Source organism: Dendrobates tinctorius, unplaced genomic scaffold (genome assembly GCF_039654945.1).
Source record: "Dendrobates tinctorius isolate UK_male_01 unplaced genomic scaffold, ASM3965494v1 ptg000104l, whole genome shotgun sequence".
NCBI lineage: Eukaryota > Metazoa > Chordata > Amphibia > Anura > Dendrobatidae > Dendrobates > Dendrobates tinctorius.
Genome location: NW_027361772.1, coordinates 7,060,300 through 7,078,564, shown reverse-complemented (window position 1 = coordinate 7,078,564; position 18,265 = coordinate 7,060,300). Strand labels below are relative to the sequence as shown.

The window sequence follows — 18,265 nt, the reverse complement described above, 5'->3', positions numbered from 1 at the left end:
ACTTTACCATTCGTGTTCGCCCATCACTAGTCAAAATCTAAATTTAAATGTGATGATCTGATTGTGGACTTTTCTGGGGCAGAATTTGGTTTTTGTACCCCCTGAACATGTATTTGTACAGTAATTGCACTGGCATTAATGGGAAAAGCTCTAAATGGAGAAGTAGATAATAAAATACATAAAAATTACACTTATAAAATAAAGCAATGGAGTAAACAGTTCTTTGAATGAGTGAATGAATGAAGATTTGATAAACTTTTTACATGGACAACACATTTAGCACATAACAGGAAACTACAGTAACATGAATGCACAGACGTTACATGGTAACTATACCGTGTACTATATGTCCATATGTTTGTAAGGTACGAGTCCGTGTTGTGTCATTATTGTCATTATATAATGAGGCATATGATATGGTTATAAGATGTGTTTCGGTATTTTTTACAGACTCATTGATCAACCAGATGGTCAGTCCACTAGAGAAGTTGTCGGTGGTTAAAAGGTAGAGAGACAAGAGTCTCGGATGCAGACTGGATCTACCATACCTTTCATCTCCTCATCCTCTGGGTTGGTGTGTGTACTGTCCGAGGATTCCTGCGGGAGAGAGAGAACAAAACCGTGGGATGTTTGGAAAGGCGTGAGGGGTATAGAAAGAGAAAATCCACACTGGTTACAGACAACATCTATAGGACGATCATATGATCACAGAATCACAACCAAGATTTATGTAGCTTAACCCAAGGAGAACAACCCAAAAATACTCTCTTCTCCTTTAAAGCCAACATTACAAAAGCCGTGCATCCACTGTTTTATTCCACTGGAAGTAATCTTTGGTGTGGACATATTGGATGCTCCATATATATCCAGATTTAGGCTGATACCCTATTATCTTAGACTTCAACACCAGGAGAAACTTCAAAGAACAAACCAAGTCAAGCTACGAAAAAGATAAACCTAGAGACAAGGACAATAAAACTGGACTTTGTTCATCACCATACAAAATAAACAACTATTCAGGGTCCACCAATGACGGGCTCATGGCCTTCTACTGAGCGGCTATACCCATGTTATAAAGTGATGATGGTGCTAATTGGAGGTATTTGCTTATATTATTATTATTTCACCTACTTGGGAGAGGATCTTGGAGATGGGAATACCCCGTTAAATTAATGGGGTCATTCTGCAGTTCCAAGTGTGGCGACACGCGTCGGGTCTTTCCACTCTACATGGGTTTTGTATGTGCTGACCATTGTAGGAGGCTAATTTAGCACATACCTTTCTCTACATGGGTTTTGTATATCGATAATGTGAACATGTGTTGACTATTGCAGGAGGCTATTTCAGCCTATACCTCTCTCTCCTTATTTCAGGGGCTTAGACCATGTGGGTTATTTGTATGCTTCATGTGTATTTTTGAAGCAGTCCAATATATGTTCCTAAAGGGGGTGATTTAAACTGTTTGCCTCTAATATATTCTTTTTTATTGCATTCGGACAAGACACTCCATGAGTTATATATCTGTATCTGTGGTGACATATGGTATTAGTGTTAACCCTCTTTTCAGGTAATGAATTTATTGTCCACCTTTACTACACAGAGAGTGTTTTCTACCTTCTGCATGCATTTTTTCACACTCTGGTATGCTGTTTACATGGACCTAGGGTCATTTTCCCATTGTGGAGTGTTTAGCGGTAGGTGGTATGCTCTATTAGGAGCTTTGTGCAATGTGTATATGTGTCATATGTTTGACCATTTTTAATGTTTTTAACAATTTTTTGTCTGTCTTTCTGTGTTGAATAAAATGTGAATTGTTTCTGCTATCTCCTGCCTAGGGTGATCCCCTGCTTTGTGGCCTATTTCTTTTTTCTTTGTTAATCACTTATTTTGCAGTTCCCTGCACAGTTATGTGACATTGATCACCGCTGTGCAGGAAACACGATATCAGTGTGGCATCCCCATCATTCTCAGGATTGAATAGAGTCCTAGAAGTCAGAAGTTGGACCCCCACAAGCAGGGATGGGCCGGGAGTGAAATTCAGCCCTGGCATTTGAAAGCACATAGGCCCATGTTGTTCCTCCCCCTGATGCTCCATCTCAGCTCCACCCTGAGGTCGCTGATACTGTTAACAGCATAGCAGACAATGCGGCTCATGACTGGAGCAGCCCATCTGGCATTTGCCAGAATTGCCAGATGGCCAGTCCGGCCCTGCGCTACAAGTCATAAAGTGATCACATATCCTAGCGATATGTCACCACTTTATAACATGGGAAAACCCCTTTAAACAGATCCTGACAAGTATGGCAGATCATCTGTCAATCTACATGTCAGATGGCAGCCGGGCTGTCCCGATATCAATCAGACCATGCCATAACTCATGTATGGTCAACTAAGGATCAGTAAAGCAACCTATTTTTTAGGAAAATTAATTCAATCTGTGAAATTCTGAAACAATAAAATATGGGTTTTTTTTATCTGATGGAAGTGATGGTTGGGGTAGGGAAATCCTAAAACAGTAATAATAATAGATTTATCATAAGGCCAGATTTCTAAGAACAACAGTCTCTATGACCCATAGCAACCAATCATAGCTCAGCTTTCATTTTACTAGCGCTGTTTAGGAAATAAAAGGTGAGCTCTGATTGGCTGCTCTGGGCAACAAAAACTGCCTTTCCTTTAGGCAGTCTTGATAGTGCCTCATTTATCAGAACAACCTAAAATCAAAGCTGTTTTTGTTGTCCATAGTTCTTACTTTTAACCCCTTCTTTGCACCCTGACGAACCTGTACATCATACACAGGGTACTGAGCCCCCTCCATACAAGGCAGAGGAGGGTGCGGCATTAAACAACTCTAAGGAGTCAGCGATCGGAGTGAAAAAGCTTAGAACCATGCCTTTTATCAATTAGATGCTGCTGTCAATCACGGTCAATGGCATTTAAAATGAAAAAAATTTTTTTTTAGAAAATATCCCAAGAAGCATAAAAATTAGAATCAACCCCATTTTTCCTATCTGAAAATAAAGAAATGAAAAATAAATAAACATATTTATTATCACCACATCCATTGCAAATCAAATCTTCAGACAATTAAATTCATTAACCCATATGTTAAAAAGCCTAAAATATAAATAAAGCGAAAAGTGAAAATTGACAGTCCCCTGCAGCACCCCCAAAATTTCAATAAAGAACACTAAAAACATCTTATATACCTCCAAAAATACTACCAATACACCAATAAAAACTAAAGAAAGCTCTCAATGCAAAACAAAGCACAAGCTCTCATACAGCTCCATCAATGGAAAAAATATCAAAATGGTGAAAGCCAAATTTTTTTTTTTCAAGGTTTTTTTTTTTTAAATTTACTAAAATACGTTTAAAAGTTTAATATCGATCTACCTGGATTTTTAATTTTTTTTTCATTGTTCAATACAACTGAATAGTGTCATTAAATGCTAAAAAAAAATTAGCATATATATATATATATATATATATATATATATGTAAAGAGTAAAAAATAAAAGACATTAAGGCTCGTGGAAGAAGGCGAGAAAAATAACAAAAAAAACCACAAAAACTTAAGATGGAGGTCCCAAAGGGGTTTAAATGATAACATGAAATACCGATAGGTGCTGTAATTGGCGGCTATGTGCAACAAGAACAGTTTTTTTTAAATCACAAAACATTACTAAAACCACACAAAAATCAGTAACGGCATCTGTTAGATTAATGGGAGTTCAGGAAATTGGGGCACTATAAGAAGATACCAATGTTATAAATGGCCCATGGTGGGCGGGGGCCCTATTACCGATTTTGCATTGGGGCTAAAAAATTTCAATTTGCGCCCCTGAATAAAAGACTAGGTAACAAGGGTCTCGTGGCTCATCCAAGGATACAATCAAGATGTCTCATAGACCTATGGAAAACCTACCAGTCATGATAGAATATAAAGAAATGCACATGGCACCATATATAACAACAACCCCCCTACCGGTGCCTAAAGAGGTGCATGAAACGTGACATATGAACAGAGAGGTAAAGATATGGCAAATACCTTTATCCCGTCCACCAGGTTATGAATTACTGTGGTTTGAGGCTCCTATAGAGGAAGAAAGAATGAGAAATGGGAAGGAGGAGAGAACTAGAATAGGGAGGAAGGATAGGCACGAGGGGAGATTTAGGATGACAGGAGAGGGGGCGGTAAGGCTGGATTTAGATGTCAGTCCGAGGGGAAGCGGCAGATCACAGTGGTGATCGCCATGTTTGTATATCGAGATGGGAAAGATGCTTTGCTCTTATCATTATTAGTCCTGCAGTTATGGTGTAATACAAGATTAAGGGCTCGCTCACACGTGCATATACATCGGAAGAGCGCTGTCCAATGTTTTATCCAATAGCACACGGATGAATGTTACACTACAAGGCTGTGCAGATCTGCGAATATTTTATCATACCGATTCGGCAAATCGGCCCAGCAAATCAGATCACGCGCACCCTTTCAAGTCTATGGGTGCATGGAATACATCGGACTGCACTCGGATGACAGTCCAATTTCTGCGGACTCACACAATGGAGAAATCTTGTTCTTCATCTTCTCTACACCTGGTTACGATTATCTCATCCGAGAGAATGGGAACACACTGAGCTGACACTCGGATCAAACTCTAATCAGTCATTAATAAGCTTCGTTCACACTTTCAGTATTTGGTCCGTATTTTACATCAGTATTTGTAAGCCAAAATGAAGTCTGGACCAGTCAGGGGAACAGTATAATAGAAAAACGTCACCACTTCTGTATTTATCACCCACTCCTGGTTTTGGCTTATAAAGACTGCATTAAAATATTGAATGTGTGAATGTGGCCATATAAGCGATCTGATTCTGTCACATATGAAGGTTTGGGATGCCTGTCCGTATATCAGCTGGATGTATGTTTAGGCTACGTTCCCACGACACGCTTTTCATGAGTTTTTGGTGTTGCAGATTCTCTGCAGTATTATACCAAAAAGATGTCCTGAATATTTTTCAAACAACGGCACTTCAATAGAATGTAAATATAAGAAGCAATGCTGAAATTAAGAAACACGCTAACTGAAGAGAACCACAATATACAATTGAAATGTAAATTTTTATTAAATAAATATTAAAAGATGAATAAAACCACACATAACAGTGAAATACCAACAGTAGGGGGACCAATGGAAAGGACCTATCCAAATAAAGTGCCAGTGCATATAACAAGCTCAAAAATAGACAGATGAAGGTGTACATTGTATCATTATATCCTGTTATTACACTGGTGGGGTAATAATTGATTGAAGGGTACCACAGGTACCATGTTTGGCCCCCGGAAGAAGCTACAGGGTGAAACGCGCGTCGGGGCGAGGGAGTACCACTGGACCACTCACACGCTCTGCAAATACTTTCCCTTGCCAGCAGTTACAGCTCCAGCAATTAGGTAATGTGTTTTGATTCTTTATACAACTTGGCATATGTTCATATTTATCCTTGTTTAAACACTATCTAGGATGTGGGTAAAGTCATTGCGAGATACCCAAGGCACTCAGAAACTTTGTTAGACTGCTTCAATCAATTATGACCCCACCAGTGTCATATCAGGATATTATGATACAATTCACACCTTTACCTGTCAATTTTTGAGCTTATTATATGCACTGGCACATTATTTGGATAGGCCCTTTCCATTGGTCCCCCTACTGTTGGTATTTCAGTGTTATGTGTGGTTTTATTCATTTTTTAATTTTTTTTAATAAAAATTTACATTTTAATTGTATATTTTGGTTCAATTCAGTTAGCGTGTTGCTTAATTTCAGCATTGCTTCTTGTGTTTAGATTCTCTGCAGTGTTTCTGTATCTATTAAGTTCATAAGCATACTTTTTTAGTGTTTTTTTACATACATTTTTATCGCATTTTTGGCTCTGCATTTTTTTTTATCTCTTTTTGGTATGTCGTGTTATAAATAAAGCTGGAATTAACTGGCTTTGACAAAACTTCATGTGCAGATTTCATGCATTTTTTTTTTTACCTGCAAATCTTCCAGATCTATTGCAAGTATATGGGGAAAATCCACACAAAAAAAAAGCTCAGTGTACCCGCAAGAGCAATTGCCATATTGCGGATATGATACACCGCAGATAAGTTTATGCTGAGTAAACAAAAAGCACAGTGTGCATGAGATCTCTATAAATCCCATCCACTTTGCTGGAACTGTAGTACTCTGCGTTCTTGATGCAACAAAAATACCCAATTCCCCAACAGTTCACAGTGGGAACGTAGCCTTATTGTGTATGGCAACGACAGAGGGTCCCTATTTCATCCTCTTGATCAGGATCTGCCGACCATCTGTTATGTATGGGAGTGCTCCGACTGTAGATTAATGGCAGGTGTCAAGTATTGTTTTCAGAGGACGATTCGTGCTGGAAGTGTCTCCCTCTTCCCATAGTAATAAAAATGCAGGCTTGATTAAAGGGGTTGACATGTTTGAGTCCCTGCGGCCGCATGTTTCGTCAGCTGTTAGACAGCCACAAAACATACGGGGATTGCCTGACAAACATGGGCAATTCCCACAATTTTTTTGTGGCTGTCTAACAGCTGACGAAACATACGGCTGCGGGGACTTGAACCTGTCACTTGAATCATAGAATCATAGAATCGTAGAGTTGGAAGGGACCTCCTGGGCCATCTGGTCCAACCCCCTGCTCAAAGCAGGATTCGCTAAATCATCCCAGTCAGATGTCTGTCCAGCCTCTGTTTGAAGACTTCCATTGAAGGAGAACTCACCACTTCTCGTGGCAGCCTGTTCCACTCATTGATCACTCTAACTGTCAAAAAGTTTTTTCTAATATCTAATCTGTGTCTCCTCCCATTCAGTTTCATCCGCTATCCTCGGTGCGTACCCGAGCACCCTAGGGCAAACTCGAGTAACGAGCACTTGCGCTCATCACTACTGACCACTGCTCCCTATTCAGCTGCTGAGCACCGCACTCGGCTTATTTCCAGAAGCCCTATAGACAATGAATGGAGTGGTGGTCGGTAGTGATGAGCGAGTATACTCGCTGCTCGGGTTTTCCCAAGTACACTCGGGTGTCCTCCGAGCATTTGGGCGTGCTCGGAGATTTAGTTTGTGTCGCCGCAGCTGCCTTATTTGCGGCTGCTAGACAGCCTGAATACATGTGTGGAATGCCTGTTTGTAGGGAATTTCCACATGTATTCAGGCTGTCTACAAGTCGCAAATCATGCAGCTGTGTCGACAGAAACTAAATCTCCGAGCACGCCAAAATATTCGGAGGACACTCGGGCATGCTCGGGAAAACCCCAGCAACGAGTATACTCACTAGTAGTCGGGCATCAGACCTGCCGCTCTATTTTGTAATGTAATGTGGATAAATGTTCCCCATCAAGGACAAAAACTCCCTGTTTTGCCGATGGATACGGTTCCCGGTTGTCGAACCCTCACCGATCAGCAGTATTGGCGATAACTTGTTCTCACTGGACAACCCCTTTAAGTTTATCCGTGTATACAGTGTGGTCTGAGGACGCAGCTATGTACCTAAATGGGTGCTTGGTCGAAAACTCTCTTATGTGCTGTATATGGCCACAGATAGTCCCCATATACAAATTTCAAGCTCAGATCTAGGTCCTGATTAATTACTAACCAGGATATCCATCTATTGGAACTAAATTTGCTTCATATAAACCCAGCCTAAGCCGGGGGCAGGGTGGGACAAAGGTAAGAGCAGGAAAAGAGATGGAGGGTCTGGAGGACTGAAAAAAATGGAGGAGTGGAAAGACAGGCAAAGACTACTGGACAAATCACAGACCTCTAACTACCCCACAGAGAGATAACAGACTGATCTAATCCACAGACAGGTGACAGACTTCCCGATCCAGAGACAGACCACAAACTATTCTGAGCCACAGACAGATTACAACAGAAGTCCAGGACCCCACAGAGACACCTTCCGGAGACAGACCACAGAGTCTCCGAATCACAGACACAAAACAAAGTTTCCCGAGGAAAGGACAGCAAGAAGTGTTCTCCACATACAAGAGGACCAGAGGTCCCAATGTGCCCTCCGTCCACCATCCCCCCGGTTGTGTTCCCCACAATGTCACAGATACCCAAAGTGCTGCTCCGGCCCTTCCCTGTACTCATACCAGGGCAGCTGGAGGAATGGGGCCCTTCGGACTGGTCACTCCAGCGCTGTTCTTGGTACTGTTTGTCTGGGGCTTGAGATAGAGAGATATAGAGAGAGAATTACACGTACAAAACATTTCATAACAAACCAACTATCGACCAGTTCCCCAATCAGTAACGGGGGGCAAACGCTGCGGTGGTAAAGGTTAAACATATGCACCACCTCTCTCTATACATAGGGGCACGGAGCCCCCTTTCTTAGGGAAGGTGGGGGTTTCAGAGATTGGAGGACACACCTACATCATAAATTTATCACATGCCTAGCGGATAGGTGATCATTGTTGTTGGTGAGATAGGTGCTAAAATAATAGGGTAACAGTTTTGCTCCTGCATTCCAACATGACCGCTGAAAACAGTGATTGGCTGCAGTGGTCACGACGACATTGCAGCAGGACCACCAGAGTCGTGACTCTGGAGCAGCGGAGGCTTGAATATGTAACTAATGCTGAGGATTTAAAAATGTTCACAGCATGGAGATAAGAAAGGTAAAATCTCATCCACATGGTAAGTGCTCTCCGCTCTACCGCAACGTTCTGCTCACATCACCCATTACTGCAAGGTAATTATGATTTGGGGGAAGAGCGATAAGCTACTAAATAAAACCTATGAGTCTATGACAGCACTTATCTCACGGTAGGGAATGTGTCATCAGAAAAAGACATAGGCCCTGATTCATCAGTCTTCATGATGGGGTGGGTTGGACTCAGACATTCCTGATTCTTTTAAGGGAATCTGTAAGCAGGTTTTGCTACGTAATCTGACATCAGCATGATGTAGGAACAGAGACTCTGAGTCCAGTGATGTATCACTTAGTTTACTGGGTGCAGCAGTTATGATACAGTCACGGTTTTCTCTACTGCAGATCTAACATAGCTTGGAATGCCGAGCCCTGCATAACCCTGCCCACACCACGGATTGGCTGCTTATTAGTGGTGGGGGCGTGGTTACACAAAGCAACTTGACTAGGAGGCTCCAGACATCTAGTCCTGTAGTGATAATCTACTGGAAATATAACACTGATCTAATTGAAACAGTAAAACAAAGCCAAGTAAGTGACACATCGCGGGTATCAGGGTTTCTGCTCTTACATCTTGCTGATCTCAGGTTGCACACACATCTTAATGAATCAGGAGAGTCTGACAAGTGGTGTGTGCCTTCTTGCAGGACACCACAAACCTCATGGACTGGAGTAAGATTTCTGGACTAAGGAACATCACAGCTCATCATAAATTAGACAAGCTGTGACGTCACACCCTCGAATTAAAAATGCCAAAAGGTGCAACATTTTGAGACTTTTCAAAGCTATTTATACCAGAATTCTGACATAATTGCTTTGATGAATCAGGGTGATGGTGTTTAAATCAGGCTTTTTCATGTTACATGTATGGCCTAAACATTTTTTGTAATGTTTTTTTTTCCGAAATGTTTTTTTTTCCAATGTCACGCGTATTGTGATTGGTTGGATCCTGTGTTATCTGCTGCGTATAGAGGTGTTCTCTGTCAATGTAATCCTGCCTCTGTTGATAATGAGACTTCTGAAAAGTCCTTTGTAAAGAACAGGAGGCATGAGTTGGAAAAAAAAATTAATGTATTTTCTCTGAGGCCATAAACATACCTGTCATTTTATTGCTCTTGAACATTGCCTAATAGTGATAAAAAAGAAATGACCTCATATTTTTGGATCTACCATTTGAATCAGATTTTACTAAGCTTGTTTAAACACTATGGGACATATTCATCAAGCCAAATGTGCCAGAATTCCGGCGTAATTTGTGCCAAAAGCTCGATTTCATGACTTGCTTTGTAGTAGTCATGTGTCTAAGACACTAAGGCACTTTGTGCCTTTTCCGACAAGGGGGCGTGACCCCAATGAGAGATGGGGAGTTTAGCAGGAAAGGTGCTCTGCCTGACTTGCAACATCCATGCAACAACATTTTGGTGTGCAGATTTCTGCACAATAGGTTGGACAACTAATGGGTAGTGCAATCTTAGACTCCACATTCTTAAAGGGGTTTGCTGAAAATCTTTTTTCCCACTGCAGTTTCATAACAAAACTGCTCTTTACTCTCCAGCGCTGAGTCTCTGATGCTGCTCCCTGTGTGGCGCTGATGTCACGTTGACAGGGCAGCAGCCAAGCAGTTAGCTTAGCGGCCCAAAGGGGACATCCTGTTACACTGACAGAGGTGCTGAGCCTAATTGGCTGCTGCACTGTTTACTAGTCAATATCAGCCAATACTGGGAGCAACACCGGAGAGCACTCAGAGCTGGACTCAGACAGTGAGTGAAGGGGACAATTCCTTTAAGAATAAACAGCAAGAACAACTTTGATAAATGTGGCTTATTTTTAGACTGTCCAAAAATTAGTCAGTATTGATAAACTTACCGTATATAGTAGCAAAATTTTACGTATGTAAAACATGACAAAAAACACAAAAACACTGACGGTTTCACTGGTGGCACACCCAGTTGATTCATCCAGGGGACTCAATGGGGGTCCCAGTGATAGGTTCTCCAGTGATCACACACTGATCATAGATTTTGCTGACACATTTTAAATGTAGCTCTAGTTGATAAATGTTGTTCATGGGTAAACCTCCCTTGATTAACAGATCAGGGAGAAATAGGAAAGGTGCAGTCAGACGGCCGTATAAATTGGACTGAGATCGTAACGCAATGCATGGACTGACTGGTGGCTCTCCCATGCATGACAGATGCATGTAAGTAAATGAAGCTGTTGCACTCAGGTTGGGAGAGCCACCAGCCTGTCCATGCATTGCATTCCGATCTATATGTCCATCTGACTGCGCCTTAAGTAGGAGCAGCCCCAAATCATGTCAGCGCACATCTGGAACGTTAACAGAGAAAAGTTCTAGAATGTCTTACAGAGTCTACTATGATTATACATGTACACATTACCTTTCCAACATCCGTCTTCTTATTCAACAAACTCTTAGCTGCTGCAAAGGGTCCAAGAGAGACAAAGAGAATATGGTCAGCAACAGTAATACGCTCTATGGCCAAAGAATACGTGCTTTATTCACTACCCACGATTATATATCATCTCTTGGCTATATGTCTAGAAATTGTTTCCTGTGTGCACTATAAATAATTTCCCAAAAGTAATATATTTTTTAAGCGTTCAGACTCCATAAAGTTCACACTTCCTAGTTTACACTTCTGGAACTACTATCGGATAGATGGGCAGGAACAATGAGGGTTATAGATGTGAACATGGAGCATTGGTGGTGCTGCTATCAATGAACACAAGATTATGAGGAACAGCCAAACTTAGATTGTACACCTCGATATCCCAGTCCTAGTGGCCTCTGAGCATCTTGATGATGCCTAGAATGAAGCCCTGGCCCTTTTTCTCATACAGTATCTGCCTTACAAGTATTGTCCAGGGTTTGGGCACAAGTATAAAGTTACTCTATGTGACTGCTCACTTGTGAATTCTCACAGCGTGTAATGTGCACGCTGTCAGGATTCTCCAGTTCCAGCGCCGGGAGCAGTGGGGTGCGTGACCGCAAGTATGTGAATTGCATTTATGCAGTCACATGCTAACTAAACATGGCATGGCATCGCTCAATACAAGTGAATTCCGTCTAGTTGGAATGTGGCTGGAAGTATGCAAATCGCATACCTGCGATAACATGATTGCCTACTTCCTGATTGTGTGCACACTGGTCAACCACTTTAAATTATGGACCCCTATGAGAGCGTGCAGACTGTGTAAGTCTGCAGTCACATAGATTGACTGCAGACTTGTAACCCAAACATGGTCAACCACTTTAAATTGGGACAATTTAAACAATGGACTATAAACATTGGGACTATAAACAATGGAACTAATTTGATATTGACAGCATAGTCTAAGGCCGTGTTCATATGTTTAGTAGTTATTTCTATTTTTAGATCCTTTTTGGGATGACAAAGAAAAAACGGAAATAAAATGATCCAGTATGGGATCCATTTTTATTTGAATGGGAACAGAAATATCCCAAAATGTCTTCTGCTGGACCACAATCCCATGTTTAGCTAGATCAAAAAAACGCAGTCTGCAGAACTTTTTTGTTCAGCAAAAAATATGAAAAGTAACTAGTCTATGAGAAATGGATCATAACGGATAATTATCTGTTATGTCGTCTCTCAATGGATCCATTTTTTTAAGTACCGAGTAGGCTCGAGAATACTAGATGTGTACAGAGACACCTCTATGAAAAACGAATCCATTGCAAACGGATCATAAATAGATGCAAAATAGGACTCAAAATGGGCCTCCGTCTGGAATGGATCCAATTTAGGGTTGTACCACATTAGGGTACAAGTCTGCAGTCACTCTATGTGACTGCAGACTTGTAAATCCTCACATCACGCACTGAGCGCTGTGAGGATTCTCCGGCATCACAAGTATGCGGTTTGAATACACGAGTTCACATGACGACTAGACGTGTGCACCTCACTCAATGCCAGGGAATTACATTATATCTGTCTTTTTTGTGTATAATTTCCAAAAAATAGTGAACACAGATTGGTAGCACAGGCATTTCTTTCTACATACGTCACTGCAAATATACAATTCTGACCACTCCTTCCTGTTTCTCCCATACTTACATAATTTTGCTGCTGGATAACAAGGAGGACTCAATGTGCTAATTTTTACTTGTATCTAAGTCACTGACCCTCTACAACTCCTTGATTGGACACAGGGACTCAGTCTGATGATGGAGCATCCCATCATCAAGCACAAGAAGCCTTTTTGAAATATTGGTTTTCCAGGTGGTATAAAGAGATTCGACAGCGCCTGGAAAACTTGCCAACTTTTCCAAAAGTTTAGGAGGTCTCTCTTTTTTATGCAAGTCTCTCGAAAGTACCAGGTAAGTTGTCAAGTTTAATGTCAGCTGCCTCTTTGTGTGGTTTGCACGGGCATAGCTATTGGTGTGCAGAGGTAGGAAACTCATCCGGCACTTGATGCCTGAGGGGTCCCCTGGGCCAAATCAGAAGTCCCCAATACAAAACTTCTTTTAAGGTTCTAGATAATCATCATATAGAAATCTGACCTTGCTCTCCTATTTCTGCCATACCTGCCTACTTTTACTGCTGGAGAACTACCATTGTGCCGTCGATCAGTAGGTTTGTGGACTGTGGCACTAGTAAGTGGCACTAGGAAGGTCTTCTACTTGTATTATAGCACGCCATTGTTTTCATGGCGTTCTCATTTTGTAACTTAATTTATGTCGTAGCAAATGATATTGGCACCATTTCACATAATTTGGAGGTGGCAGCGTTTAGGTCAGCAACTCCAAAAGTAGACAAATAGGATGACTATCATCATGTCCTGCTTGTGCCCGGTGCCCCTGATGGTAGAATCTGTCCTTCTCAGACACAATGTGGAACAAGCAGAATATACATTTCCGAGGTGTAGAAATTAACGCCAGCCACTATAAAATGGGAAGCAAAGGACTAGAACTTACCTTGCAAGAAATAGAAAGAGGAACGGAAGAATACACAGGAGAAAGACAGAGGTGGGGATGAGAGCAGAGAGAACGTAAGAGAGAAGGGTAACATAGGACGCCAGAAATAGGACGGCGAAACAAAGGGGGAGAAAGAAAGAGAAAAAGAGAAATTGTGAAACAGTGAGAAAAAGACAAGGGGAAGAGGAAAAGATACAAAGACGTAATATACACAGGGTGGGCACTTTAAATGGCAAATTTGTGCAAAATTCGGGCATCGGCAGGCCGGCAAGACAGGACATCCAACACATGCCCAGCCACCGAGACACCGTCCAAACCACAACACTCCTATCCACTGCCCTTGGGTAAGATGCCTGTAACCTGCCTGAAACTCCTAAGAGGCCTGGACATCATACACTGCATACATATATGTGGGCACGGATTTACATATATACCTGTTAGCATTGACGGTAACAAAAAAAAACACAAAATAGTAAATTCACAACCATATGACGGTGTAAATAGGCTGTTAAACGTAAATGGTGGACTATTATACTACAAATATGGAACTAAGGTAGTTCTGTAAGGACAGCGTCCTGTGCCGGAAAGGCCTCCATAGAAATTAGAGTAATGTCGCCTGAACCTGGGATCGGACAACCATCGAGGGATCGGACAATCATCGAGGGATTGGACAATCATCGAGGGATTGGGAAGGTTGAATTTCCACTTCCTGTCCTTTAGTTTGCCTAGTTGCTTACTCCCCTCTCCACCTTTTTCCAAAAACATTTGCATGCTCAGACGATCTGAATGTGCAGGTGTAGGGGGTCGGAAGAGATAGGTAATATGACTTTTATCTTGTTCGTATGGGAACTTTTATAATTTGGAGGATCTGTCTCATCACAGACAACCGCCTTTACATGGGAGGTGCCACAGCTAGTAGGGTCCAGCTGATTTTGCTCGGCTTGACTGATAGGTCACTCCCTATAGAAAGACCTGCCAATCAAGGCAAGCCGAGAGGGGAGAAGATAGGAGAGCCGCCCAGTGGACTCTTATGCCGGTGCCTGGACTCTTCTCTATTGGTTGGCTGATTTTTAAAAGAATATACCCGACTCTTCAAACAGTTTGTGCTGCAAATATGCCATGAAATTTTGGCAAATTTTGAGCAAAATGCAGTTGCTCAAATATATTGTGACATTTGGCATTTTTATCTTAGCGCTAATAAATGATTTTAAATGGATGGAGCTAAGTGGGCTGTGACATTGCTCACATTCTAATTTATAGTTTATGTAGAAAAAGTGGCATAAAATACAGCAGAAATACAGTATACCCCAGTCACAGAATAACAATTCCATCTCTGGCGCTCAGCCAATAAAAGATGCACCGTATTCATTTGGGGCCGAGCACCTCTCTTGTGAATTCTGCATCAAGACTGGCATGCAAAACGCCAATCTTCATGAATTGGCCTCTATGAAAATTTACAGTCTTAGGCCACGTTCGCACATTGAGTATTTGGTCAGTATTTTACCTCAGTATCTGTAAGCCAAAACCAGGAGTGGGACAATCAGAGGAAAAGTATAATAGAAACACATCACCACTTCTGTATTTATCACCCTCTCCTGATTTTGGCTTACACATACTGAGGTAAAATACTGATCAAATACTGAACGTGTGAACATGGCCTTACAACCTAAAACACAACTGAATAAGGCTGGTTTCAAATTAGCGCTTTTGTGCGCAGGGCATCATGCGCACCCGTGCACTGCGCACCTATGTTTAACATGACGTGCGCATGGTCTTGCGCACACTTGCGTTTTCGTGCGCATGCGGTTTTTTGTCTTTCGCGCCAGGCGCGCCAGACGCAACATGTTGCATTTTGTGGTCCGCCCTGTCTCGTCAAAAAAACGCTTGCGCACGCTTGCGCACGGAATGCGCAAAAACAACACATTGAAGTCTATGGGAACGCATGCACGTGCGTTTTTGAGGTAAACAAGTCTGGAATGTGGTCTAGACAATGGAAAAAATGTCACACCTAAAAACGCATGCGCATAAAAAACGCAAACGCATGCAAAACGCAAGCAACGCTGCGTTTTTTGACGCATCAGCGTACGCATGACGCTAAAAAAAACACGCGTTTGTTTTGCGTTTTTTATGCGCACGATGCGCTGCGCAAAACAACGCTGATGTGAAACTAGCCTAAGGAGGGATTTCATTCTGTATGTGATTTGGACAGCATAAAACTGATGATGTGCTCCCCGTAGGGAAGGTGCAGACGAACGCATATTCTTGTCCAAGAGAATCGGACAAATCACACTATAATCAGAGATTGATCAGAGTGTGATTACGTTGTGCTCCGATTATCTCATATGAGCAAAAGATGGAGAAAAATAATCTCCATCTTCTCCATTCTGTCAGATCATGAAAATGTCATCCGAGTGCAGTCCGATGGTTTCCACGGACTCATTGACATGCACGGCCGCGTGTAATCCAAATATTGGATAAAACTCGGATATGCTGTGATTTTTTTCATAGAACAGACTGTCTGAAGAAAGAAATGACCATGAGAACAGCCCCATAGGTATGAGTGATATCTGTGTTCTGTGAGAGATTAAGAATCATTGAATCCTAGAATGTTAGAATTGGAAGGGATCTCCTGGGCCATCTGGTCCAACCCCCTGCTCAAAGCAGGATTCACTAAAATCATCTCAGACAGCTTATGTCTGTCCAGCCTCTGTTCTGAAGACTTCCATTGAAGGAGAACGCACCACCTCTCGTGGCAGGCCTGAAGACATTAACCCCTTCCTTACTCTAATAATAGCTTTATGCACAGTGACACTCATCTACAACATATACACACACATGCACAATACATGTAAAGAGCACAGTGAGCTTGTCATATCATGAGTGCCATGTACACTGTCAGACTGCGGCTGTAGGTACCGTCTCGGCACGTGCCATGCACAAGACATGCCCAAGCATCCAAGCATGCACCATGGTACATGTACATACACACTACATGCAGCATCTCCAGGGGTCACCCAGATAGGAGCCCATATATACTGCCTGCATAACCTGAACTCGCCACAGACAAACACTGGGACATAGTAGGAGAAATGCATAGAAACCTGGGGCCGGATATACATGGCACAGGTGGGCAGCCATTTGGTCATGGCGAAAAAATGTACAAACTGATTCTTGAATCGTAAATTGCAAAAATAAAGAATGGATTTGATGATTTTTGCAGTATCCCAACCCTGGCTCACTATTCACGTCAATACCCACTTTACTATTCTCAGGTGTAATCTTCTACTACACCTTGGTCCCTAATTCTGGGTTCACACATTGTGGATTTGGTGCGGATTTTACACTCGGATTTTCCTGCACATAAAATCCGCAGCGTCCTAAAATGCCAGCAAATTAGGTGAGCTTTAATTTAATTTCATCTACTTGTTGTGGGATTTTTTGGGTGGGAATTCTGAGTATAAATTGAGTTTTATGGCATTTTCTATTGCGGAAATGAACCTTTATAGTGCAGAATTTATTTCTTCTTTTCAATAAGGACCCTAAGTTCTAAGGTGAGTATTGCTGGGCTGGCATTGTTTTTCTGCACCTTTGTTTCAAATAAAAACCATTGAATTAGTGAAGAAGATATGTCCGGATTTTTGATGCAGAAACACTGCGGATTTCAGTTTTGTAAAATCCGCGCCATATAGCAATGTGCAAACCCAGGTTAAATGGGCTTCTTCCATCTAAGTCTCTTTATAATGACCCATTCAAGCAGGCAGCTAGGAAAAAAAGCAGCCACATGCAGTCACTTCTCAGGGGGGAAAGAAGGAGCAGGTGTGGGGGATAAGGGCACGTGCCATAAGACACTACTACCTTGTTCCACCAACCCCAGGGCTGTACTAGTGGCAGCGGTGGTGATTGTGGCAGGAGCTGTGGTCTGTCTGCCCACTGCGAGGATGACAGAGATCAGAGAAAAAGAGGACGGGGCAGGATTGTTGAGAATGGAGAGTAGAGAGCGGTTCGGTGACAGGTTACCGGAGGGCCATTGTGGTGAACAGACAAAAGGGAAAGTCAGACAACACATGAAGTATTGGGGCAGGAAGGATGGCAGAGGAAGGAGAGTGCAACACATGAGTACAGACACCCAAGAGAAGAAGAAGAGTGAACGGACCACCAAGGAGAGGTGAGGAGTGTGGGTATGTGGAGATGTGGGATAGTGAGGAGAGGGAAGAAGAGGAGAGATGAAGTAAGTAGAGTAAGGCAGAATGAAAATAAAAAAAAAAAAGAGTACAGCAGAGAGATCAGCGCATTATGTCCAGTTAGAGATGAGCAATTCGATTAGCGCTGCCCTGATCCGGCGTTCAGTCCAGTCCTCCATGGCTGCTGGTCTTCACTTCTGCTCTGCATTCTCAGCCCAGCATCTTGGGTGCTTCTGGTGCTTAGTAGGGTTCGCAACATCATGACTACTAAGTGCTCAAGGAGCACCAGAAGCTGAGCCAGGGCTGTTGTGGATGACCGAACTGGACACCAGACCAGGCAGCACGTATCAGATTGCTCCAGTAATATCTTCAGGGCATGGTAATTTACAGAGTA

General features: G+C 42.3%; 1 protein-coding gene across 24 annotated transcripts in view; it reads right to left on the bottom strand.

Annotated features, from left to right (window-relative positions):
- Positions 1 to 18,265, bottom strand: part of CAMK2B (calcium/calmodulin dependent protein kinase II beta) — a 179,406-nt gene that overhangs the window by 23,828 nt on the left and 137,313 nt on the right. For 5 of the 24 annotated variants that reach the window (XM_073588655.1, XM_073588652.1, XM_073588651.1 and 2 more), the window contains exons 13-17: positions 17,546 to 17,620; positions 11,133 to 11,170; positions 8,177 to 8,248; positions 4,052 to 4,096; positions 549 to 597 (exon numbers count right to left, since the gene is read on the bottom strand). In XM_073588655.1, coding sequence (XP_073444756.1) covers positions 549 to 597; positions 4,052 to 4,096; positions 8,177 to 8,248; positions 11,133 to 11,170; positions 17,546 to 17,620 — 279 coding nt within the window. Of the gene's footprint in view, positions 1 to 548; positions 598 to 4,051; positions 4,097 to 8,176; positions 8,249 to 11,132; positions 11,174 to 17,545; positions 17,621 to 18,265 lie in introns of all 24 variants that reach the window. The other 19 variants (XM_073588654.1, XM_073588653.1, XM_073588676.1 and 16 more) reach the window with 8 other exon arrangements.